This window comes from Corvus brachyrhynchos, unplaced genomic scaffold, assembly GCF_000691975.1.
Source record: "Corvus brachyrhynchos isolate BGI_N302 unplaced genomic scaffold, ASM69197v1 scaffold242, whole genome shotgun sequence".
NCBI classification, from domain to species: domain Eukaryota; kingdom Metazoa; phylum Chordata; class Aves; order Passeriformes; family Corvidae; genus Corvus; species Corvus brachyrhynchos.
Genome location: NW_008236636.1, coordinates 512472 through 537579, shown reverse-complemented (window position 1 = coordinate 537579; position 25108 = coordinate 512472). Strand labels below are relative to the sequence as shown.

Below are 25108 nucleotides of genomic sequence, written 5' to 3'. Positions count from 1 at the left end.
CCGGCGGGGTACACGTGTCGGGGGCTGGTTTCCCCTCCTGCTGTGGCCTGGCCCTGCAGCGATGGCAGCGCCCTTGGCCCCATGGCGGGTGTTTACCTGGCAGGCCTGTGAGGGAGCCTTGTGCCTTGCCCTCTCCATGCTGACACCCTGCTGTCCTGCAGAGGCTCTTCGTGTGGACAGGCTGGGGCACACTGCCTTGCCACCCTGCCTGGAGGAGCCAGCGGTGCCGGGCGGTGACACGGAGCTGGTGACAAGGACACAGTCCGTCAGTCAGTACGGGGCTCCCTTCCGTGCGGGCCCTGAAGGCCCCGACCAGGCCTCGCTGAAACAAATCCCATCCCTGGCCCTGATACCATCGCCAGCCCTGAAACCATCGCCAGCCCTGAAACCATCGCCAGCCCTGGTCCGTGCTTCCCTCCCAACACCTTGTGGGACTGAAGGAAAGTTGTCCTGGGCACCTGGTGAAGAAGGGTGTGGCGGGACTAAGTAGCTGTCACAGGCTGGCACAGAAAGTCAGCACCTTCCAAAAGCCTTTCTTGCCCTCCTGACTCAAAATCCTGCAGCCAGCCCTTTAGGTCAACCATTGAAATTAATTCCCACTTTTTCAGTGTAGAAGGTAGAAATATAGATACCAGGCTTATCTCAAGATTAATTTTCTATACACAGTATATTTATATAACACCAGGTACTATTTGTAGCATCCCTCTTGTTGGCTTTTTGTGATACAGAATAAAAACTAATAAATCACAGAATCACAGAATGGTTTGGCCTGGAAGGGACCAGAAAGATCATCTAGTTCCAACCCCCCTGCCACAGGCAGGCACATCTCCCACTAGACCAGGCTGCTCAAAAGTCCCAACCTGGCCTTGAACACTGCCAAGGATGGGACTAAATAAAATAAAAAAATAAAAAATTAAATATTTTTTAAAGTGTCTGTTATGGTGAGAGAAACAGCTATATGGAAGACAGCTAGGCTGAAGACAAGAGGGTCCTCATTCTCACCACACAAAGATATGAATGGGAATTTTGGGTCTGTGTTTGTCTTTGGAAGTTTACATAGTTTGTGTAGCTGGGAGTAAGTGGGTATTTATTGTTTTTGGCTCCCCCTCCATTCACTAATACTGTCAGATCAGGCGTATAGTTTCATAGTGAGTGATGCATATCCACATTTAGACCAGAAACTGTGTCTATCTTTTGCTGAGAGATATTATCAAGGATGCTGAGTTTTTGTACTTAATGACTAGAGCCTCTGTGTAATATCATGCCCTGTGACGTAAATTGTTCTGATGGCATTTATAATGCACTTATTTAAATACAAAATGAGAAAAATAATAGAATTTTAAAAAAAATTATAAAATATTTGTTTTCAATATTCTATACAAAAAGAAGATTTTCCTCTCTTTAGTTTTTTTTCTCTTTATTTTCTAGGTTGATTAGAAAACCCCAGACAAAATACTGAAACCAACCGAACAACCCCCTCAACCAAAACAAACAAAAAAATCCACATAAAGTTCCTTTGTTTTTATCATCAAAGAGTTTTCCATTCCTTCAGCTTGCATTAGAGATGAAAGAAAAAAAATGTGCCTAGGGTCAAGTTTACCGAACAAATAAAGACAAGTCTCGTCTACCCTTAATGTTAGGCTTTGGTATGATATCAAGTGTCGCTATTTATCAACACACGGTGGCAGTAGCGGTCCGTGAAATGATTAACTGATGCTGTACCTTAGTGAAACAAAATCTGTTTTAGGCCTTTTTTTCTAGAGACAGCTACAGCCTTTGCCTATAAATATTGACAGTTCTGAGCCTAGCTCCACAGAGAAATGAAAAAAAAAAAGAAAAAAGACGAAGTTTCACAGTCTTTTCTTGATCAAGGTGACCCTAGATGTTATCCCAGATAGAGTTTGTGATCTTCTCACATCAAAGATTTCTCTAGCAGCCCATTTGTCTAACAATACTCCCTTAGCTGTGATCAATTTTGAGTGAAGTATCAAAGGTGCTTCCTGAAGAGACCTATTGACTAAGCAAATACAACTTCTTTCAAACTGCATTGCCACTTCATTTTCATTGCAAAAGGAAAAGTCTTTTAGACATGTAGCTTAATACTCACAATTATCAGTTTGATTTGATGTCATTACTTGTCTCCTTGTTGAACACTGATGGCTTCAGCCTTTTTGCAGAACATGTCTTCATGGATTTCCTTTCGGGTGAGATCTTTAATAGAAAGTAGACATTTAACATCAACTCCCTGTAACTTAAAGTAATTACATGGTTGAGATTCTCATGGGTCTCCCAAGCTGAGTCTGTGTCTGAAGAAGTATTTGTACTGGTCAATGGATTGTGCTGCTGAAGTACCCCTGTATGGTCCCCAGCTCTAGAACTCAGCAGCAGAAATAGCTGCATCACTCTAAAAAGCCTAAGTTAACAGGATTTACTGAGAAGATCTCAGGGGTAAGATAGCTCTGCTGTTTCGGGGGCCTTATATTCTCCCAGCACTGTTGAGTTTCCCAGGCCAATAAATTATTTACAAGTTATTAATTTCTCCTGTGATAGTCCTTGCAGACATTCTTAGAAGATGTCAATCACACAACTGCTGCACTGAACAGTCTATAAAATGCAATAGCAATCTTTTCTTTTAAAATCAGCACTGGTTTTACTTTTGTGATTTACTAACAGGAGCTTGTCTTAGAGATTTCTCTTCCCAACGGAGGCCAACTGGCAGAAAGTACCCCTGAAGAGACAGGGTTCTGTTCACTTCCATGACTTTGGTATGTGTCTGGACAGGAATGGTAGAAAGCAGTAGCAGATCAGCCCATATGTAACTCAAACATGTAACCTTGGCATTGTTGCTGCTAACCTCTGAACTGTTATCTGAAGTTGGAAGAGCAGCAACTGTATTACCTCTGATAGCACTCTAATGCAGTAAGGGAAAATACACACGCACACACAAAAGGAAAATATAGGCACAAAAGCTGGGAACTCCTTGGCTAGATTTCCACAACGGAATAATGTCTGCATTAGATTAGTACAGTTGACCACTACACAAGAGAGGGAGCTTTGGTCTGTGATTTTGGAGGTTTCTTCCTAGGCAAAGTTTAGACACATTATACTCCATCTAGTATTTCTTGACTTCCAGAGTGCAATAGTTGTTTTTTGTCTACAGTATACCCTTTTCTCACTGTCCTTGATCTGAGAGTATCTTGCAAAACAATCTCGACACTGCAGGTTTGCACCATAGAATATGCTTGGGGACTAGACATCTGAACACCCACATTCCTTTATATAATGGGGGTGCACCATACTCCTCATGATTAGCAAGGCTTGCCCTCTCCAAAAGAAATACATCTTCCCTGAAACAGCTGTGGAATGGACAGCAAATCCCTCACCATGGCATGGAGCTTGACCTCTGTACAAGAGTTCAGGGGCTGCAGCAACTGTGGAAAGGGCTTCAGTGGTCTCCCTCACTTACCCCTCAACCTTTGAATTTTTATCTTTCCCAGAATACATGTGTTCTGCTGGGAACACAATGAGCTGATGATGGCATGAGAGGTGACGTGAATGGAAAGGAAAGCATAGAATTTCTTGAAAACAAAACTAACTGCAGCTAGGGTCTAAGACTTTTGGAATCTTGCTGCTCTCCCTCTGCCTTTCAGCAAGACAGGAGAGAACAAGAATGATCTGTCTCTGCTCTCAACATTGTTTACTTCCTCTTTTGCTTCATCATATCACTCCATATCCTGTCCTTAGCTCAGCTCACCTCACCTCCTTCCTCCCAGCTCAAACTGTGCTGATTTTAGTCTGTCTGATATTGTTCCACGTGTGCTCACTTCTAGAAAGTGGCAGCAAGGGTGAAGAGTGAGGTCTCTGTGAACAGTTTCTGTTGCACGGCCCAAGGGAAATTTATCATTTACATTTTAAATGAGCATATATGTTCAGGTAGATGAAAGGGAACTTAGATACTGAACAAATACCAGATCTTCTACGTGGATTTGTTATGTTTGAAGGGTTTTTTTTTTTTTTTTGCCAAAGTCTTTCATCAAACCTTTATCACTGAAGATGTGCAGGTGTTATTTGCTGCTTGTCACCACAGAATAGAATGAGCAGGTACCAATGTTGTATCCAGTGGATCTTTCCTGGGGGCTTTCTCCCTAGAAAAATGTATTAAATCTTCTCCACTAAACGAGAAGAGTGATTCAAACTATCCCAAGAGGGAAATTTTCTAATCTTTACCTGCAAAGGCTGTTGAACAGTAGAGATGTTTTTGTGAAATTGTTTCAAGTAATTGGAAATTGAGTCCCACAAGGAGGTTCGTGACTTTGGTCTCTGAATCCTCGTCCTTAGTGTATTGAACTCCAAAATTTTGTTTGACTGTGTAAATATGACAAAGGGAATTTTTTTCCATTTTCTATGCAGAATAAAATCTAGTATTTCTCAAATAGGCTATTTTATTTGAGATTTTTCTTACCACATAATTTGTCAGGCAACTTTATCAAAGTTACAGAAAACAGCTTTGGGTCTCATCAGCATTACAAAGATAAATTGTTGCTGCAAAAGTATAAATAGATTATGGGAGGGTAATCTGATATGAATTTGAGCTCTGTATTTCATTATTGATTCAAGGAAATATTCTGTTATCTGAAGAAAACTTGTTGTTTTGAATATTGCTAGTACTTTTCCAAAATGAAGGGACCTTCAAGGAAAGAAGTAGAAAAATGGATGCACCTCTGAGAGAAAAATATTTAATTAAAATAAAAGCCAAAAAATAATCAAGTGTGTAGACATATTTTACTTTTATTCCTTTATTTACCATGTAATAGTTAGACTTTAATATATAAAATTATTTAAATTTAGAATTCATACATTGATCTGAAAAATTCAGCAAAAAAATTGGTATTTTCCTTGTTTTTGTAGTAAAGGATTTTTCTTGATCTTGCTAAATAACTTGCAGTTGGGTAGATAATGGATTTGTCTTTTAGCATTTCATAATCTTGATATCTCAGTAATCAATTCCAATATTAACGGAAATATTTCCCAATTTAATGATATTTGTAAAAATTCGTCTTGGTTAATGTAGCAGTGAGTTAATGATTTGTCTTTAGAGATTCTTACAGCATATGACAGTCTTGGCTGCTGTCAAAGCTTAGATGAGGTTACCAACTGGCAAACGGGGTAGACACATGTATGCATAAGGTGTTTTGCTCAGGTTGATGGGATTACCATCCAGTCTGATGTCTTCGAGAGCCCTACGTACATAAGTAAAATCTCTCATTTTGCAGAAAGTATCTTCATGCATCTCTTGAATGTTGTTGTTCTAAAAGAAAACAAGCAAACAAAAACAAAGCTATCAGAATAGTTGCCTGAAAGTAAAACCATTTATGGATGTATTTTCAGTGTCTAGAGAGATACTTGTTTGAACTCAAGGGCCCAGATTGTTGCAGCAAGTCATCAGCAGAGATATCTTCCAAGCAGAGGAAAATTTCTTGGTCAGTGCAAAGTTTCAAAACTAAGTAACTCAAACCAAGTAGCAGAGGCAGGCTTTGAAGGAGGAGCCTTGTAGAAATATAGAGCACTTTCATTTCCAGATTATATTGAAGAGCCTTATTAAGACAAATTTGAGCCAGGATAGGCCAGTCTAAAAATCATAGAAACATAATTATCGTCCTGACATCTTAATGTACCTCAACCTACAAAGGCACAAATCTGTAATTTGATCTGTGACAATTTCTCTCCCCCAGGCCCTCTCACATTAGTTTAACTCACATCTGTATGTATACTGGGAAAACAGAATGCTTTCAGTTTTATTCCTTTGATTTAAATTCCTCTTATATGCCTTATATTCTCTGAACTTCCGTTCTTGAAATGAACTATTCTCAACAATGAAATGCTGGAACACAATATTGTCAGGAAACTGGGACTAAAAAGCTCATCACCTAAAATGAGGGCCGTCTGAAAATTCTTCACTTCTCCATTCCTTTGCTAGTCAGAAATTGGTGTGGAAAAAGTCCAGCTCACTAACTTTTTTCTGTAGCACACAGCACTGAATATTTAATTTACAGTCACAAACAGGTGAAAAAACAAGTCAGCTAGCAGGCAGTTTCTATAAATTTACTTACTGAAAGACAGAGGTTAAATGATGTGAGGTACATTGCTTACTGAAAGGTTTTTTCTGTATGATACAATAAGTAAAAATATCTGATAAACAAAAATGTAAATAGTTATAAGAGGAGATAAAGGGAAAGACCTGGAAAAGGCTAAAAGGAAGAATTCAGAGAGAAACTATTTGATGAAAGGAAGTAGAGAAAAAAAGGATTACAGAAGGGTGATGGACAGGATGTTCTAACATAGTCAAATGGAAAAATTTGACTAAAAAATGGTAGCTGGGAATTGCCTTTATTAAAAGAATGAAATGCACTGAGTATAGATACAAATAAATATGTAAAATAACTTCCCCATGGTATTCAAAAGTATTTCTGTTGGAAGATTCATATGAGCAGTGTAAAGGATTTGTCATTAGTCTCTTAGACACTTAGGTAAGTCTCTTAGACTAATGTTGCTCTTGACAGCTGTGAACATAACTTTAACTTGTGCTAATAATAATTCTAGAATTTGATTTTTGGAAAATATTGTATTAGAAATTTTGAAAATTAATGCTTAGCTGAGCTAAATTTTACTTCTTTGAAAGGTTGCATTCACTAGTTAATTTTATGCTTCCCATAGCTTTTTTAGTCAAGTAAGAACATTTTTGGAGAAAGAGAAGGAACTACAAGACAAATGGTTGCCCTTCCCAGTTGTGCATACTATTTGAACATGATGTAAGGAGACATTTCTTTTGTAGCCTACCTGAAGATGAAGAGCTTGGAGGCTTTCAGGGAGCGGCAATGGAATATGATCCAAGTTATTGTCAGTGATATAAAGGTGCTGCAGTTCATCCAGATTCTAGAGGAAGATGGAAAAAAGCAGGGGGAAATGACGGACGTATTTGAAAAAGCCATCTTGATACGCAGGGATGACAAGAAGGTGATCAGTAGGGTAGCCAGCATGGATTCATAAAGGTAAATCAGGCTTGACCAACCTGATTGCCTTCTAAAATGAAACAACTACCAGAATGGATGAGGGGTAACACTGAATATTGTCTACCTTGACTTCAGCAAGGCATTCAACTCTTTCTGTCATAGTATACTCTATAGCAAAATCAGGAAGTGTGGACTGGAAGAGTGGACAGTGAGGTGGATTGAGAACTGACTGAACAGCAGATCCCAGAAGGACATAATCAATGGCATGGGGTCTAGTGGGAGGTCTGCCACTAACACTGTCCACCAAGGTTCAGTACTGGGCCCAGTATCATTTAACATGTTCATCAATGACTTGGATGGAGGGACAGATGCTTCCTCAGCAAGTTCACTGATGACACAAAGCTGGGAGGAGTTGCCAGTACCCAGAGGGCTGTGCAGCCCTCCAGAAGGATCACAACAGGCTGGAGAGATTGGCAGAGATGAACCATCTGAAATTCAACAAAGGCAAATGCAGGGTCCTGCACCTGGTAAAGAATAACCCCACACAGCAGTATAGGCTGGGGGGTGGCCTGCTGGGAAGCAGGTCTGCAGAGAAGGACCTGGGGGTCCTGGTAGACAACAAGCTGTCCATGAGCCACCAGTGACCTTGTGGCCAAGAAGGCCAGTGAGATCCTGGGGTTCATTAGGAAGCCAGCAGGTCAAGGGAGGTGATCCTGCCCCTCTGCTCAGCGCTGGTGAGGAACATCTGGAGTGCTGTGTCCAGTTCCGGGCTTCTCAGGACAAGAGAGAGACATGGAGCTCCTGGAGCAGGCCCAGTGGAGGGCTACAAAGATGATTAGGGGACTGGAGCATCTCTCTCATGAGAATAGGCTGCACTTCTATCCACATCCTCTGGAGGGGGGAAGAAAAGATTTTCCCATCACACTCAAACTTACTTTAAATGCCTCATTTGGTATCCCTCTGCGACCAAGCCTGTTCTTACTAACATCAATGAACGTTAAGGTAGCTGGCAACTCAGGGAGTTGCCTTATCCTATTGTCACGGAGCACCAACTCCTGAAGTTGGGGCAATCTTCGGAAGGCATCCTTGTGGATCTCTGATATAAAGTTTGCAGTCAAATCAATCCTCTTTAAATGGTCTGGCAGAGAAATGAGATATAACAGATGTGAGAATGTATTTAGTGATATTTTAAAAAAACCCTGCCTTTGTCATTCTTGATATATATTTCAGTGAAAGACTTCAAAGTTCAGAGTTTTAAGATTTCTGTGTGTTTTGGGAATCTTTTCAATTATTACCTTTTGAAAAAGGGTAACAAACACTTAAAGGGAAACAAACATATTCTCTACTACCTTGTTCCACATTTCTTTATTCCAACATTTTCCTATATGTAAGAAATTTGATATATTGGCTTCTTTATAAAATACACTCAAGCACTTTTTCCAATTAAAAAAACCCCCCAAAATTAAATTGAATATTTGGGGGTTTTTATTACCTTTCTAAAGATGATTGCAAGTAACAGCAAAAAGATCAATTATCATTGTTATTTATAACTCAAAATTTGGCAGAGAATTTGCATCTAATGTATTGACCTTTCTACTCCAAAGCAGCAAAATGCATGCACATTTATGTGTAAAATTTACCATCATTAAACATTATATAAAATATATCATTATGTTTTAGCTTGATATGAGCCAGAAATAAACAAAATTAAAGTTAATTGCTATAATACTGCTATCCGTACTTAAGTTAGCAAAGTCATTTCTGCTGATCTTCCTGATTCTGTTGTAGCGTGAATAGAAATATGTGGTTTTCTTAGGCAATGGTGGAACAGCATCAAGCTCACGATCATCACAGTAGACTGTGGTCCCTAGGCATGTACACAAAAGGCAAGTGGGAAGACCTATCAAGAAATTTAAGAGAAAACACTTTGTTAGAATGGAAATTTATAAAAATTTTACATAAATTACTACAATGAAATGCTCACGTAAGTACCTAGCGATCATATTTTGTCTATGGTAAAGTTCACTTCCCATTCTGCTTTGATCACCAAACCATATAATTACAACAATAAAGTGATTAAATTCTTTTAAAAATGAAGTTATTTTTCTCCCTATGCCTAGAAGAACAATTAACTTGTTCTAATATAGTGTTTCTCAGACTATATAGAATATTTGGTGACAGCAACCAGCCAAAAGTTGATTGCCCCTTAAGCTAGCAGGCATATACTTCTATCTAGATAGAGGAATAATAGCTGATGAATGAAACTTGTTGTAATTCCTATTTTGTTCTGTAAATTTTACTTCTGATTGTTTTGTAAGGAAATTAGTAATTTCCTACGGAGCTGTGGAGAAGAACCTGTGTTTCGTTTGTATGTTGTTTAATTACATTTTCAGATACAGGAATTCTACATCATGACAATTTTTTCAATATGAGTCTGAGCTAAGGTAACCTGGAGACCATGTTAACAAAACATTTGGTTGCCGCTAGAAGTTTGTGAAAACGAAAAATGAAGTCATATGATACCAGCCATAAAACTGCATGAATACCATGAAGCTAAAAGGGGTTTTTTTGATAGCACTGTTCAAATTTGGTGAGACTTGTGAAAGACTGAAATGTTATAGGTAATGTCTTAAACATTGTTATGAAGTACTTTTTGCCATTATGGCAAAAGTGTATAAAGAAGCTTTGACCACCAAAGCCCACCTCTCCCTGAAGGTGCCTCCTGACTGGAACTTTGGTCTGTGAGCTGAACCACCTAAGGAAACTTGAGATAAGATAAAGGTGACACTATTCAATTATCTCAGGTATGGGGAGAAATAAACAAGGCTGAGGGAGAAGAATGTATTCACAAGAAAGCCAAAACCCAGCAGCTGTCCTGAAAATAAACTCTGGCTGGGTTTGGGGAGGCACAAGCAACCCCCTAACCACAGCAGCAGGAGGAGAGTTTTTGGGTGTGCGCTGTAACCTCTGATCAGAGGCAATGAACACCCATCCTCCCTCACACAAACTGGCTCAGCTGTATACCCCTCCCCACCCTGGGAAGGCCACATCCATGGGGCATTCACTTAAGAGGCAGCTGAGGGGGTTTCATAATCCATCAAAGACCCCCAGAGTGCCCCCAGACTCATTCCTGAGGCCTTGTACCACAGGTCTGCACATGATGCAAAGGGTTGCAACAGATCCAGAGTCTGCCGCAAGAGCCTGTGTCAAACTTGTCACCCCCAAGGAGAGCTACCGGGGCATTCCCACCTGGCCCTAATGTATATTAACCCATTGAACTCTGTTTTCTGGCACCCTCACTACCAAGAAGACCAGAAAATGAGGATCAATGGGATGCCATCAGGATCCATGGAGTGGTGATATTTTCTACTTAATCTATCTCTCTGTTACTCTCTTTCTCTCCCCCTCCCTCCTTTTTTATATTTCTTTCTATCCTGCTCTCTCTCTCTCTCTCCCCCTCACACCATTTACTATTAAATAAAATTCATCTTATTGACTTCGGCATATGGTCTTGTTTGCACCTTAATTCAGGCAGAGGCATCTCTCTAACAGTTTTAATAGTGGGATCATAATACTTGTGACATTGAGTTTTTTGATACATATTTTCCTTGTTTATGGGTATAAATCATCATATCTGTTTATCAGCTTTTAATCCCACAGAAGTACTTTTCTGTTACGTTTTCCTCCTTCTTGTAGCAGATGAGATTGTTTGCTCTTGTTACTTATAGAATCGTAGGATAATTCAGGAATATGAAAATTTTTTTCTTGCAGATTGGTTTTTCTCCACATCAGATGTGGCTACATGAGAGATGTGCCTTCTTAATCTGCCTCAATTACCTGTAGGTAATTGAGGTGCCTTTTGAGACAAGATTAAAGAATCAGTAACCAGAGTACTCTTTTATTTTTATGTGATAATATCTACTTGGACATCCAGGAATGCAATTTCTGGAGAGATAAGAACCTTTTCATGCTTTCCCTAATTTTCTGCACAGGACAGATTTAATTGGTTACAGAGAGCAAGCCTGACACAGGGAAAAAATATCCACACTTTGAACTATTCCAGCAAATCTAGGCCTAGATGAATTTAGAGTTAAGGATGGCTGATATTTTTTCATAATATTGCAATATAATAGCATAGTACTGGGAAAGGGTTTCACCCTGTCCTATTTTTGGTCTTAGAGGAGTGGTATTTGTCACTTATGTCTGGTGGACACTGAAAAAAAGCAGAGGTAGGGGAAGGATTCAAAAAGATATCAACAAGAAAAATGAGCTTGTCTTAATGTTACTGATCCTTGCAGTCTTCTATTCAGTACCAGGCCAACAGCAGCAATGTCTGACAGGAAAATGTATTGCTAGAAAATGGAAGACACGAGAAATTTGATTTGACATGATACTGTCTTGAGCATTTCTTTAGTTGATTTGCATGCAGTACTCAAAAATGTTGATCGATACAGAATTCACCATATATAATATTTACAGGATATATTGTAACATCTTGTAGTTCTCAAAATTGAAAAAAATGTATGTATGGGCCTTTCTTTTTCTTTTTTCTGAAATCTCCTGGGAAGTTCTCATTCCATTTTTGTTTGTTATGACCATGTTTATTTTTGCCTGGTCAGGCTCACTTGTTGTATGTACCAAAATAAGATTATGAATTATTAATTTCACTGAATACACAATTTTGGAAGCAGGAACTCTGGGGTTTATGTTTGTGGTTGTTTTTTTTTTTTCATTTTTCTTCTATGGCACTCAGCTGTAGTGTTAAGCATAGTAAAAAGTAGGATTTTCCTGCTACCATATGTTGATCACCATACAACACAAAGATCCCTCACAGCAATGGATAACTCTAGTGAGTTTTACCTATTAGAATTTAGAGGAGCTGCTGACAAATGTCAATAATTAGCATTTCAAAGTTTGTGGGGGAGAGGGACAGATTATGTTTTGCAATTTTAATTCCCTTGCAAGATTTATAAAGTTCTTATTTCACTATAGGTAGTCAGAACTGAAAATCTTATTTACTCAAAAGTTCTAAGCATCTCCCTTTCCTTAAGTTTTTCAGTCTACAGGTTTTCATGGTCAAAATTCTTCAACATTTTAACTACACTTTGTATGAAAACATTTATAGAAAACATGTAGCAAATCATTATAAATAAAGACAGTTGATAATGATATTGAAATCTAAGACAAAAAAACAAGTACTGGTAGCATTTGCCAACTATCAGCAAGTTTTTAAGTTGTAAATCTTCACTGGCACAGTTGTTTTCATGGTGACATAGTATGGAAACCTCTTGACACCTATCTGGAGCATGCAAGATAGGCATGTTATATATTTCTTCAGTAAGAGAAGTATAGAATTTATGTACTTCATCTTCAGTAAAAAAGAAAATAAAGTGGGCTTGCTCAAAACCAAAGCTATACACAAAAACCTCATTTCTCTTTCCTACTAACCATCTTGAGTCTGGGGTCCAAGAACCCCTGACCCCTGTGCTGAAGACCCGTCAATTAATTTTGGCGTTGATGCTTCATCCTCAGTTTCTTCTGTCAATGGTGCAGAAGAATAACTCTCTTGAATTACAGAAGGTAGTTCTGTCCCAATCTCTGTCTAGGGAAAATTAAAAGGAAATGTTACTGTTTACTTCCCTTGGAAGTTGTTTCTTTTCCAGTTATTCGTATTCTCCCACTAGAGGTCACATATTTTCTGAGTTTTAGTGCTTGAGCTTCATTTTATCCAGGAACTATAATGAATTCTGATGATATATAAAAAATTCATGAAAATCCAACATACTTATTCACTTTTTATCCCAGTGTTTTGAATGTTTTTTTATGTATTCACACATGCATATACTTAATTACTGAGAATATATACTAGCAAAATTACCTTTTCATATTTATTTAAAGATAAATTAGATTTGTGATAAAAATTGATAAACTGTGTGTGACAAATGAAAATTTGCTGTGAAATATCAAAAAGGTGCAAGTCATTTACCATAAAATTGTAAGTTGTACCATCATAAATCCAAATCCAATGTAGCTGTGGAGGCTCTGCTTAGAACACTAACATCATTTAGAAATATTATTAATGAATTCTGAATTCTGACTTCACATATTACTTGATAATATGTTGGTGGGTTTTTTGTCTTTTTTCCCCCTATATCTGAATACCAAAAGACTCTGGTTAGCTGCATTCATTAGTACCTGTATTATGTGGTATGAAAAAATTGATTTATATAAAAATATTGGATAAAATCTAGATTTTAAAACACTTATAAAATTTGGAGGATCTTTGCATGGACATAGAAAACTTATTTTTTTTTTGTCCTTCACTCAACATAATTAGTCAAAGCAGTAAATTTTGTCAGGTTAACTTTAATTCTAAAAACACATTCTGTTGATTTTCCTATATGACAATTTAGGATAAAAATTAAGATGTAGCAATTTTCTTGTATCATATCACTGTTCATAAAAAGAGTATTGCAGACTTGCTAAGCTTGTTGCAGAGGGGTCTGTGTTAGCAAAGAGACAGAGTTGTTTTCTGTAATCACCCAGACATAGTTGTGTGACCTTTGCAAGTTACTTTCCTGCTGTATCTTCATTTCTCCATGTGTAATAATATTGTTTGACTGCACTGAGCCCCTTGTGAAAATGTGATCTTTATTCTTTAAATCTAAGACAATTAATTAGTGTCCTTATAGGGTTTTGCACAGCTGAGGTTCTGTTAAAAATTTGATGTATCTAATCCTGTGGTGCTGCACCCCTGCACTGCAGTTAGCACTCCTTATCTTTTTCTAAGGCACAGCCAAATATAGGAATTTTGTCACAGTATCATTATTCCAAGTGCAAAGGCACCAAAGCCCAAAATTCTGCTTCAGTTTTCATCCACTGCAGCTTTCTAGCACAACACCACCATAAAACTATTGAATCCTGAGTCTTTCACCTGACCAAGCATCTCCTTTTTTGAGACCATACCACAGCTACTGCTGTCTTTACTGTCTTTATGGAGAGCAAGTTGTTGAAATCCATTCCAGTAGCGTTCATAAATTCTGATTATAAAGGACAGTTAAAAAGTAATTGCATTCAGACTAGCCAAATGGTTAGAATTTTTAAAATTTGATTTTGTATGTAGACTATAGAAGTTAAAGGAACTAAAACACCTGACATCTGGATTCCAAGAAGTGGCAAAGCTTTTGCTGTATTTGATCCCTCTTTGAATCTCTCTGTATGTGTATATATATTTCACATGTAACCAGCAGCTCAAGGGATGTGATTCTGCCCCTCTACTCTGTTCTCATGAGACTCCACCTGCAGTACTGCATCCAGCTCTGGGGTCTCCATCACAAAGAGGACATGGGCCTGTGGGAGCAAGTCTGGAGGAGGGCCAAGAAGATGAAGACAGAGAGTTGGGGTTGTTCAGCCCAGAGAAAAGAAGGCTCTGGGAAGACCTTGTAGTAGCTTTTCAGTACCTGAAGGGGACCTACAAGAAAGCTGGAGAGAGACTTTTTAGAAGGACATGTGATAGGACAAGAGGAAATGGCTTGAAGCTGAAACTTTTATATATTATTAAATTCTTTTCTGTGAGGGTGGTGAGGCATTGGAAATGGTTGCCCAGAGAAGTTATGGATTCCCTTGCTCAAGGCAAGGATGGATGGGGCTTTGAGCAACCTGGGCTAGTTGAAAGTGTCCCTGCCCATGGCAGGGGGGTTGGAAGTAGAAGATCTTGGTCCCTTCTAACCCAGAAAATTCTATGATCTGTGAAAATTTTGGAAAAAAAAACACTTTACAACTCATAATAGGTTACCTGGATCTTGCAGCACAGCTATATATCATTACAAGCAGTATTAAGCATTGTGATCCTGGACTGCCTTAGAACGCCTAAATAACTACCTAAAATCTAATTTTTTGTACAAAAATAATTTGGTTTAGGTTATATAATGGAAATAGAGTCAAATATTTTGTATCAGTTTCACTGAAGACGGAGAACATGGGAGCAATAAAAAACCAGTAAGCACTGTGAACTACACAGGCTCAGATTTTGACTAAGAACAATTTAGGTTTTCTGTACATTCTTTAGTTGTATTCTAAAAAGCCACAGATACTATTAATAATTAGAGTTGATGGATAAAAAATGACCCAATACAGTTACCAAGGTCATAATCTCACAAAATGCAAGGTAATCAAATGAGCAAGATGACCTTCTGCTGAACTATGACTGAGTAACTTGAGTTGATGTAAGTAAGAGTAAGGATGTACCTTGTCATTTTGTGCAGACAAACACACAGTGTTACCATCTGCAGCACTGAGAGTAGACAGCTTAACCAGGAATGGACTTGGGGACAAATCAAAAGAAGACTTTGGGAACAAAGGAAATGGGACAGCTGTTCTCTGAATGGAGGAAGCCTAGAGGGAGAGATGCATTCCAGACTTTTATTGACCCAGGTTAGGACAGCACTAAAAATCTTGCACATGCTGTCTACTTCTTCACCAGTTTTGTGGAAATCAGATAAGAGTACCTCTTCTGAACTTTGGAATTAAATCCAGAGATTTTGAGACCTGTTAATGTCTTCATATGCAACTTTGTTCTACTGAAAATAATATTCTGGAGGAGAGTATTTTCAAGGTGGACTTTTTTGTCCATATTTGGCGACATACTTTATGGAACTTCCTTGGGATTTGTGATTTACTTTATGCTCTCTGGGGGTTCTTAGTTGATTAATCACTGTAGCTGTTGGGTAACAAAGCAGAGGTGTTAACCTCTAGTACTTCTGTTTCTAGACTGTGATCTCTCTCTTTCTGTAGGTTTTTTTCTGGATTTGTAGATGCGCAGTTAAAAGTCTCCCAGCAGCTTCCTTGCAAATGCACTAAATCCAGGGTTTAGGGAAGCTGTTGCAAGTAGTTAGCTTTATCCATTCAGTCTCCCGCAGTTGTGAGTGTCATAAGAAATAAAAATTATTGACGTCAGCTTAATGATGTTGCTATTTTTATACTGGTAACAGAGTAGAGTTCACTGACATATGTGTTTTACATACCAGACCCAGGGCATGAGCTGTATTTTCTTGCTGTACATAACGTGGACTTGAACCAGTGACCTAAAGGTAAAAGTCTGTTTCCCATTATTGGTCATCTGATCCATGCAGCTTTTACATGTTTGATAAATCATGCAAGACTGTAACAAGACAAAGATGTTTCCTGGACTATATACTGTACAGAATGATCCCTCATCTTCCAGATGTTTGTTTATTTTTGGCAACATGGCCTTTACTAAAAACAAAATAAATTTGAAATATAAATGATTGTATATCACTTAATGGCATTATTTTCCATAGGGTTTTTTGGAGGGACAAGGGAGCCTGGAATTAGGCAGGGAGTGGACTTGTATTTCATTTGCTACTTTAAGAAATATGCTTTATGGAAAATCACAAAGCAGGAAGAACATTGTAGAGAAATATAATAAAGTATGTTTCTCTTTGCCAATAGCTGCAAGTCTTCAAATAATAATCTGCTGTCCAAGACAGTTTTAATACATGGCATAAGAAAAAACTGAAGGGGTATCACATCACCTATCTTTAGACATCTAACTATATGGTTAATAGTTACCCTATTCTGTCTTTGGAATCAATCAAGAGATTTAGAGAATACCAGTGCAGGTTAGTGTCAGAGCACACCAAAGAACAGTGGTATCTTTCCTGAGATTGCATGAAGCATCTATTTCTTTCCCCGCCTTGTATTTATCCAATGTGACTCCATTTTCTAATGAAATTGCTTAGAGTGGCTGGTCAATTCAGAGGCACTTTCAGACCAGGAAATTACAAAGGTCAAGAATTCAGATATCGGAACACATCAGTAAGTGATAAAAAGCAATTGGTAAAACCCAACTTGTAACTTGCCATCCATAGGCTGGGCACTTAGTTTATATTAGCATCTCTTCACAGTCAGTACAGAATGATACAAAACTTCTGAAAAGCGGCTCCAGACACTGGCTACAGAAATTCCTTTTAGGGTGGGATGTTTAGGTATCTGTCTCTCACCATTGACAGTAAAGGAGGCAAGACAAATGAAAGACTAGAAAAGGCTCAGGAATTTATTTTATGTGTCTTTTATGTCTACACCTTTTAGGATCAAAACTGATGTATTACATATGATAAGTTTAAATCCACAGGAGAATATGAAGTGTGTTCTGTTTCAATGTTTCTTTAACTGCAAAAAAATACACTTAAAACATAGATAAAAATTCAAAACTTATAAAGAGGCATTAGAAACTAGAAGGGACAGCTGTTCCACACACTGACCCATCAAAAGGAACTAGTTTCCCCCATAGCTGTTCTGAAACTACCAAAGGCTTACAAGAATATGTCTAATTATGGTAGAAGCTATTCATAGAATCACAGAATGGTTTGGGTTGGATGGAACCATAAAGATCATCTATTTCCAACCCCCTTGTCACGGGCAGGGAGGTTTGTTTTCCTTTCCAAAAGTAGCTTGTACTGGTTTCTTCTTGAATTTTGCTTTTAAAGACTTTTTTTCTCCTACTGTTCTACCTTAAAAAGAAATAGATTTGTTAGTCACTTCAGAAAAGTGAATAATAAGAGCTTTCAAAGACTTCCTGAAAAAGTAGAAAAATTCCTATTTGAGGAATTCAAATGATAAGTTTGATTCTCTTATCAACTCTGTGGCTGACTTGTACATTACTTGTACTAATTAAAAGGGTTTTTAAAAAATGTATACGGCATGTTCTGAAAAGTCATTGTATACCCACTTAGAAGTCTCTTATTTAATACCTACCACAATGATATGAACAGCAGTGTGAGCCTCTCTCAACACTGCAGAATGGCAAGAGTGAGTTCTTGTTCAAGTATGGCCCCTCTTCGTGTGTGTTATGGCAACAGCAGAGATGGCTTGTGTGTATGCACACAGACACGAGCAAATGTCTCAAACTGCAGTTCTGAGCTTTGTGCAGGCACCTGAATATCCCACTATTAGTTCGATTCAAATTCAACAAGCTAATGCTAATCAGCTCAAATGCATCAAATACAAGACTTTTGCTTTGCTTCTTTCTGAGTATTTTGTGGATCCTATTTTACAGCTTATTTATTTTGTGTAAGCAGACCCAGACCAACCTGTCTTATTTAATTTAACTCCCTTGCTTTTCTCTTTATTCAGTGCTAGGCAAACCATTCTTAAGTGCTCCTTTGCTTTTCAGCCTCACTGATTGCCTATCTTAGCAATGAAAATATTCTTCTGATTGGCCTATATTTTCACTTCTCATTTTTCTAACTTAGTTTTTCCTACCTAAAGGAAAACTGACTGATTATGTTTAACAGATATTATGATAAAATTGCAGAGCCATTTTATTAGGCATCAGTAGCTGATGTACATAAGAATCTCTCTCCACAATTTGTTTTTCTCACACATTTTCCAAACAAAGTTTTCGTTTCAAAGAGGGAAAAAGTGAGAAGCTCACACAAGAATTCCTTTGAGAGACTGGTTTGATTGTATTCATTTTGAAGAAGGAAATCTCTCTTCGTATATGTTTTCAGAGCAGTTGGGAGACCCAGTCTTGATTGCGGCCTCTGAACCCTATCATGATATAAAATTAATTCAAAATACTAATGAATTGTAAAGAAAAGGGAAGATACAGCAGCTCATGTTTATACTGTTGTTACTGTCTGTTTCAGAAGATAAATCCAACAAAAAGCTTGTACACTTACAGTACATTTATTTGCAGTATCTTTCTCCTTTAGGACCTTGGAATTCTTTCCTTGATAATAGACTTTTCTTTTATATTGCCTTTTTTTAGCCATTTTCTGTGAAAGAGTTGATTCTGCTATCTTAATGTATCTATGCATATTTTATTTCTGAGTGATATTACTTAAAGTTTTTCCAGTAGCAATTTTCATTTGGATGCAAAGCTTTAGCTAGGTATTTTGTGTCTCACTAACCTGGGATCTTAGAAACCATAGATTATGTAGCCAATTTGACCCACCTAATATATGACAATACATAGCTTTGCTTGAGGATTCAATACAATTCTCACAAGTAATTCACAGCTACAATTATTTTCGCCGTGCAAATATTTGCATTAAAAATGTATCCCATGTATACACTAAGTAACCTTTCCCAACCTTGAGATTACTCTAGAATCTATGACAAAAATAGACTTCAAGTGGAAGAATATCAAGAGCCATTATCTAGAAACATTTTCAGAAAAATGTTTTCAATACAATGAAGTGTGTGTGTGTGTATACATACATACACACTACACAAGAAAAAATACTTCCAGAGTATGAGAAGTAACAAAGTCATGAACTTGGACTCGGGCACTCTTAGTTAACTGTATTAAGGCAAAAGTTTTGTACTAAGCCTGAAACAGATGTCTAGGGTTCATCAAAAATTATTTGAGGAAGATAGGTATATGGGGTCAGGCTGGGATGGAATTAGCTTTCCCCATGGTACCCCTCAGTGCTGTGCTTTGTGGTTTTAGCTGCAAAGGTGTTGATAACACACCTGTGTTTGGCAAATGCTGAGCAGTGCTGGCACAGCACCAAGGCAGTCTCTCCAACATTACACTCTCACCAATAGGCTAGAGGTGGTCAAGATCTCAGGAGGGGACACAGCCAGGACAGGTCACCCAAGCTGAGCAAAGGGATATTCCATATGGCATCTGGTCAGCAATACAAGCCAAGAGAAAGAAGGCAGTGAGGGCAGGGGGTGGGCTTTATTATCAAGGTGTTTGTCTTCAGGAGCACCTGCTACACATACTCGAGTACTACTTCCCTGGAAGTGTCTGGCCCTCACCAGCTAATGGGAAGTAGAGAACAAACATTTTGTTTCCCTTTGTTCTACGTGCAATTTTTGTTTTTCTTCATTGAACTGACTATATGTCAACTCACAAGTTTTTAACCTTAATTTTTTCTCCTGTGTCTCTGAGAAAGGGGAGTGAGAAAACATTTTGATGGTCATCTGGCAGCCAGCTAAGGTCAACCCACCTCAATACATATCCCAAGAGAATGATTCATACTTGTTTTGGAGCATGATCTTGGGATGCAAAGCCTAATTTAAACCAGACGTAATGAGTGGAAACTATACCTTTCTAATTACCTTTAGGTCTTTCCTCATTTTGGTGATTACACATTGAATGTGTGATTACAGTATCTAATGGGTCCAGAAAAGGACATGCTGACACAGGTGCTTTAGTTTAACTCCTTGAGTTAATTCAGGTGGTTAATTCACTTTGAAATTAACAGGAGTAGCACACCAAATGCATCTGAGGTACTGGAACTGGTCAGTCTCCTGGACCTTCTGCAAATCAGTTGGATGCACAACCATGGTAAAGTTTGCATTTTGCTAACGAGTCTAAAAATGTGTTAAACAGAATGACTTATCTTTGCACATAACTGAATTTTAAAATCTTAAATTGAAGACAGCAACAGCTACTTTAACTTTTTCTCCACTATTTCAGAAGTCTAAAGACATGATTCAGAGCTCTCTAAAGGGAAATTCAGGTCTTAAAGAGTTACTGCACACAGGCCAGATCTGTTGAAGGCCTGCTGTTTGTCTGGGTCTCTGTGGTATTGCTCATCATGTAAGCTATGCATAATAAAAACTAACCCATGACCTTGAATAAATATTGAGTTTTACACATAGACCCACTTGTGTTGTTCACATCGTTATGATAACAAGATTTTAAACAGGAAAGTCATAACCACAATCAAGAAATCAAATGTATTCTGTTTAAAACTTGAGTGATATCAATATTATTCAATGATTAAAATATAAATTGCAAGACTGATATGCCCTATCAAATAGTACACTGACATGTCTATAAAATTTGCTTGATTTCTACAGCACTGACCACTCATATCTCCTGGGATATGTGGAACTGAATGTTTAGGATTCTCTTGGGTGGTACATGGTATTAGGAATGTAAGCAAAAAAAAGATTTTGGCTAAACATCTATGAAAAATGGCTCATACAGGGAGGTCCATCCATATGCAAAGCAAAATTCTGTTCAACTACTGCGACGGATGAACTTCACCTGATGAATTTTAAGAAGTCCATCTGAAGAGCTCAGTAATGGAAGATAATCATGCTCTGGAAAAGTTTACCAGACAGTATGAACAGTCTTTCTGAACTCTGCCTATTCCATGCTTTCTTAAAAAAACCCAACCTGTGTTGGGATCTCTTGTATCTTCTCTTGTTGGGTGCAAAATCAGTCATCCTGAATTTCCTTTCAGCTGGAAAAGAACACTAAAGCCTTGCTTTATCTTTATCTTTCACTCAGAATCTTGGGAAAGTTTGGTCCTATAACACCCATGCTTTGGTGTTATAGGACCTCACAGAGAAAGCACAGCATGGGAGAATCCCATCTACCATTCACTGCATTACTAAGAAATCTGTTGTTTGAATGAGAAAAACTCAGTGATGAGACACATTCAAAATAGCTTCTCCCATTTCTGGGAAGGAAGTAATTTCTGCAGGAATAAACGCTTCATTTTTAAGAACAAAGAGAGACAGAAACTGTGATTTATTAATCAGTGTGAAATAGAGAGAGCACAGCGACTAAAATTGGTAGTGACTTTATCAGGAAATCAAGCTCAAACAGAATCAAGTACAGCACAAGAGTGGCACAAGGGAAACAGGCCAAAGGCAAGGAAGGTAAGTTCTTTGGAGCAAAGTTCTTCTCAGTCCCTCTTAGACTGAAAATTTATTTCCTACAAACTATAAGGTTCTGATCTTAGCTCTAGCTTTGAGATTATTCGTACCTCTTCAGTTCTCCTGTTTTGGGATATATTTATTCTTAAATTGTCTCTGTCCTTTGATTTCAAAGCTGTTATCCAATTTTTATTGCACAATGATGAAAGACTAGCTCCTATCCCTCCTGCTGTAATCATGAATCTTTCAAAGGAATGTGTTTTCATGAATTATGCATTGTTATGTGAAAGAGTACTAAAATATTATGTATAAAAAAGAAAAGACCATACTATTTAAATGTTGTATTTTTCACTCAACTTCTATCACACACAATCCTGAAACACAGAGTGCTTATATTACCTTCAGGGAAGTTGTGCCGATGTCTAATCAGGAGCACGAGAATAAAGTTAATGTAACCTTTTAATAATTTTAAAGAAATAAAGGAATATAGAAGAGGAAGGAAGCATTTAAGTCAACAAGTGGAGTCCCTTCCTTCTGCAGGTGACATATCTTACCACCTCATATTGTATTAGAATTTCAACAGTTTTTCTTCAGTAATTTTTCTTACTTTCCTGTGTTTAAATTCAAGTGCTTTCCCTTTCTTTTTCTTCCTTCTGCCACTTTCATAACAGCAAGAGAAAACATTAGCATTTATGGCCTGAAATAGTTATACTGAACATAAACCTAAGGAAACAGCATTTTACAACCTTATTTAATGGGAACTGCTGGAAGTCCTGTCTCAGCTGCCTCCATGCATCATACAGACAAATAAATCACAATGACAATCTCCAACAGAATTTGTGGAACATGGAGACCTGAGGAAAGCATGGTACCTTTCATCTACTCTTAAAAATTTCCACAAATAAAACCCCAAACAATCAGAATATATTTTGGCTTTGTTTGTAGGTTAGGGAAAAAGTGCATGAACTGCAAAGGCAATAGAAACCACATGAGTAGATTTGTCTGATAAATGTTTTCATGACAGAGAGAAACTGATCAGTAGCTACTGCATTTATGCACTTTGGAAAGACAGAATAAATAAGTTCCAGTTACCTCTACTTCATCAGACTGCTTGTTTTCATCAAAGGCAAATGCATGAGGCAGCTCTCCAAATGGTATGTTATAGAACTCAGAATCATAAATTATGGTATCAGTGATAGGGGCAGCTCCAACAAACTCAAAGATAAAAAATCCCAGAAAAACATTTACAAAGGTCTGCATTCTGGTTTTTTTTTTCTGAAAGAGAACAAAATGGACAGACTGTAGGTAATCTGGTATTCACAAGGAATCTATGACAATTTAATGTCACAAATACAGTACTTTTATATATATATATATAACACAATATTTCTGATGAATAATTTGTATTTATTCATGGGCACTCAGTGGTTTAGTCTGGTTTTCTTCATGAAGAGTCCTTGGGCCTGAGAATTCTGCACACTGCTTTGGCCATTCTCATATTTATATAATTTAGAAAAGTTGAATTTTATTGGTGTAAAAATAAACTGACCTCAATGAGAACGTATGAGTGGTGTTTTTCCCCTTTCATCCAACTTCACCTATTTTCATTGCACCATTAGTTACGAACTTTTGTGAAACCAGTGAAAAGGTAAATTATTATATTAATTGTTTTTATCACAATAAATAATCTTTTGAAATGTATAACAATGTAATATTATATTTCTCCTCCATTATATAAACCCCAAACTGAACCAAACTAAAAAAAAACCAAACCAAACAAAACGAAAAAACCCACCAATCCATTAGAAAGCATTAGAAACTCTGTTGTCTCTGGATGAGCATAATCAAAACACTTTTCACCCACTAGTTGTTTTATCAGAATGTAACTTTAATTGGTGTGGCATATTTGGACCATACTTTTGCAAAGGTCTTGGGAGAAAAATAAGAAATAATGTGTCCTTCATAGCCCCATGGACAGTAACGACAGTACTCTGAATTCCTTCATTATTTAGTCAACACCACTTCTAAAGTAGTGAGAAATGGTGGTGTAGTACATTCACCTGTTCTCTTTGGAAAATAGAATGGTAAAATTGAGTTATCACCCATTTAAAGTTCCAGAATTTTGTGAAATGGTAGAAAATTCTTGCTAGGCTTGAGCACTAGTGTTTATGCGTTCCCTTTTCCTTGTAAGGGGTGCATTCGCTATTATCGTATAAGACGCCTGACACAAGGCTCTATTCAGCATTCTTTGCTTGCACCTTTACTTATCTGCAGCTGACATTAATTTCACCAAAAGCACAGTGATAACAAGCAATGCGTAAGTCTAATAAATTGTACTCCTTATGGGATGCCATGATACACACACTTAAATATTTAATTTCAAAATTGTAGCTACTTTAAGAAATACATGAGACTTTTTTTAATGTGTGTGCTGTGCAACAAGCTGAATTTTAGCTTCATGAAAAGAGGTCTTTATAAAGCTGGTTTAAGCATGAGGATATGAAATTCCTCTGGGGACGGTCACTAACAAGGCATTCATTTTTCTCTCATTTTCTTTATTCAGAAAGACTTCAGCTGCTGCTGGAAGAAGCTAGAGTCACTGGGTCTTCTCTTTGAGAAAGCTTAGATGAATTTCACCTTTCAGTATTAGCTTCCAATATTACTAAAAGTATTCTGCTTTATTAAAAAATTAAATAACTTAAAAATTCAATCAACCTCAGAAATAAGCAAGTATGCTAATTTGCATTTTTTTGTCTGTCTTTACATTTTCTGCTGCCTATTTTTGGCAGAATTGGTTTTGGTCTTGCTTTTCCTTTCCATGTCATTTACCCCAGATAATTCAGCTATAAAGGGTGTCGTCTATCAACCCAAAATGCGGTACTAACATATGTGGTGTAATTTTTCCTCTGAATAAACAATTCTTAAATAAAAATTTGCTCACTATGCAAAATTGTTTTCATGTCATGTTGCCTAAAAATAAGAGATTTTTAAAGGGTATAAGGCTTGATAAGAATTAAATTTTTTATATATGTAGACAAAACCAAATCTGTGGAAAAAAAATTGTTTACCTATGGCTATAGTATCTGCACTAACTTGCACTGTTTGCATGTCTCTATTTCCCTTTCATGTAATATATTGGAACGCACTGTAGAAATATTGGCATCTGCAGTAGCTGTAAGATCAAATATTTTGATGAAGATTATGTACACCTCTCACAGGAAGGAGCTAAGACATATCTGGGGAAAAATAAATAGGCTTCACAATCTGCAAGCTTTGAATCAGTATTAAGCATGATAAAATAAAACAAATACTAGTATTTCCAGCGATAAAAATTCAACTAAGAGAGAAGTGCCAAAACTTACCTTTAGCTTCCACTCTCTCAAATGGGATAGAGTTACTCAGAATACCAGAGTGGTATTAGACCCTGACCAATGGCAGTGGCATTCTGGGGC

The 25108-nt window shown here is 37.5% G+C and overlaps 1 protein-coding gene across 1 annotated transcript; it reads right to left on the bottom strand.

Annotated features, from left to right (window-relative positions):
* Positions 1-4870: 4870 nt before the first annotated feature.
* On the bottom strand, positions 4871-22925 carry EPYC (epiphycan). The gene is made up of 6 exons (XM_017726669.1): positions 22749-22925; positions 12459-12612; positions 8752-8910; positions 7946-8148; positions 6838-6933; positions 4871-5308 (listed from the first exon to the last, which is right to left on the bottom strand). Exons 1-6 carry the CDS (start codon positions 22914-22916, stop codon positions 5138-5140), a joined length of 951 nt encoding a protein of 316 aa, XP_017582158.1. The 5' UTR covers positions 22917-22925; the 3' UTR covers positions 4871-5137.
* Positions 22926-25108: the final 2183 nt, after the last annotated feature.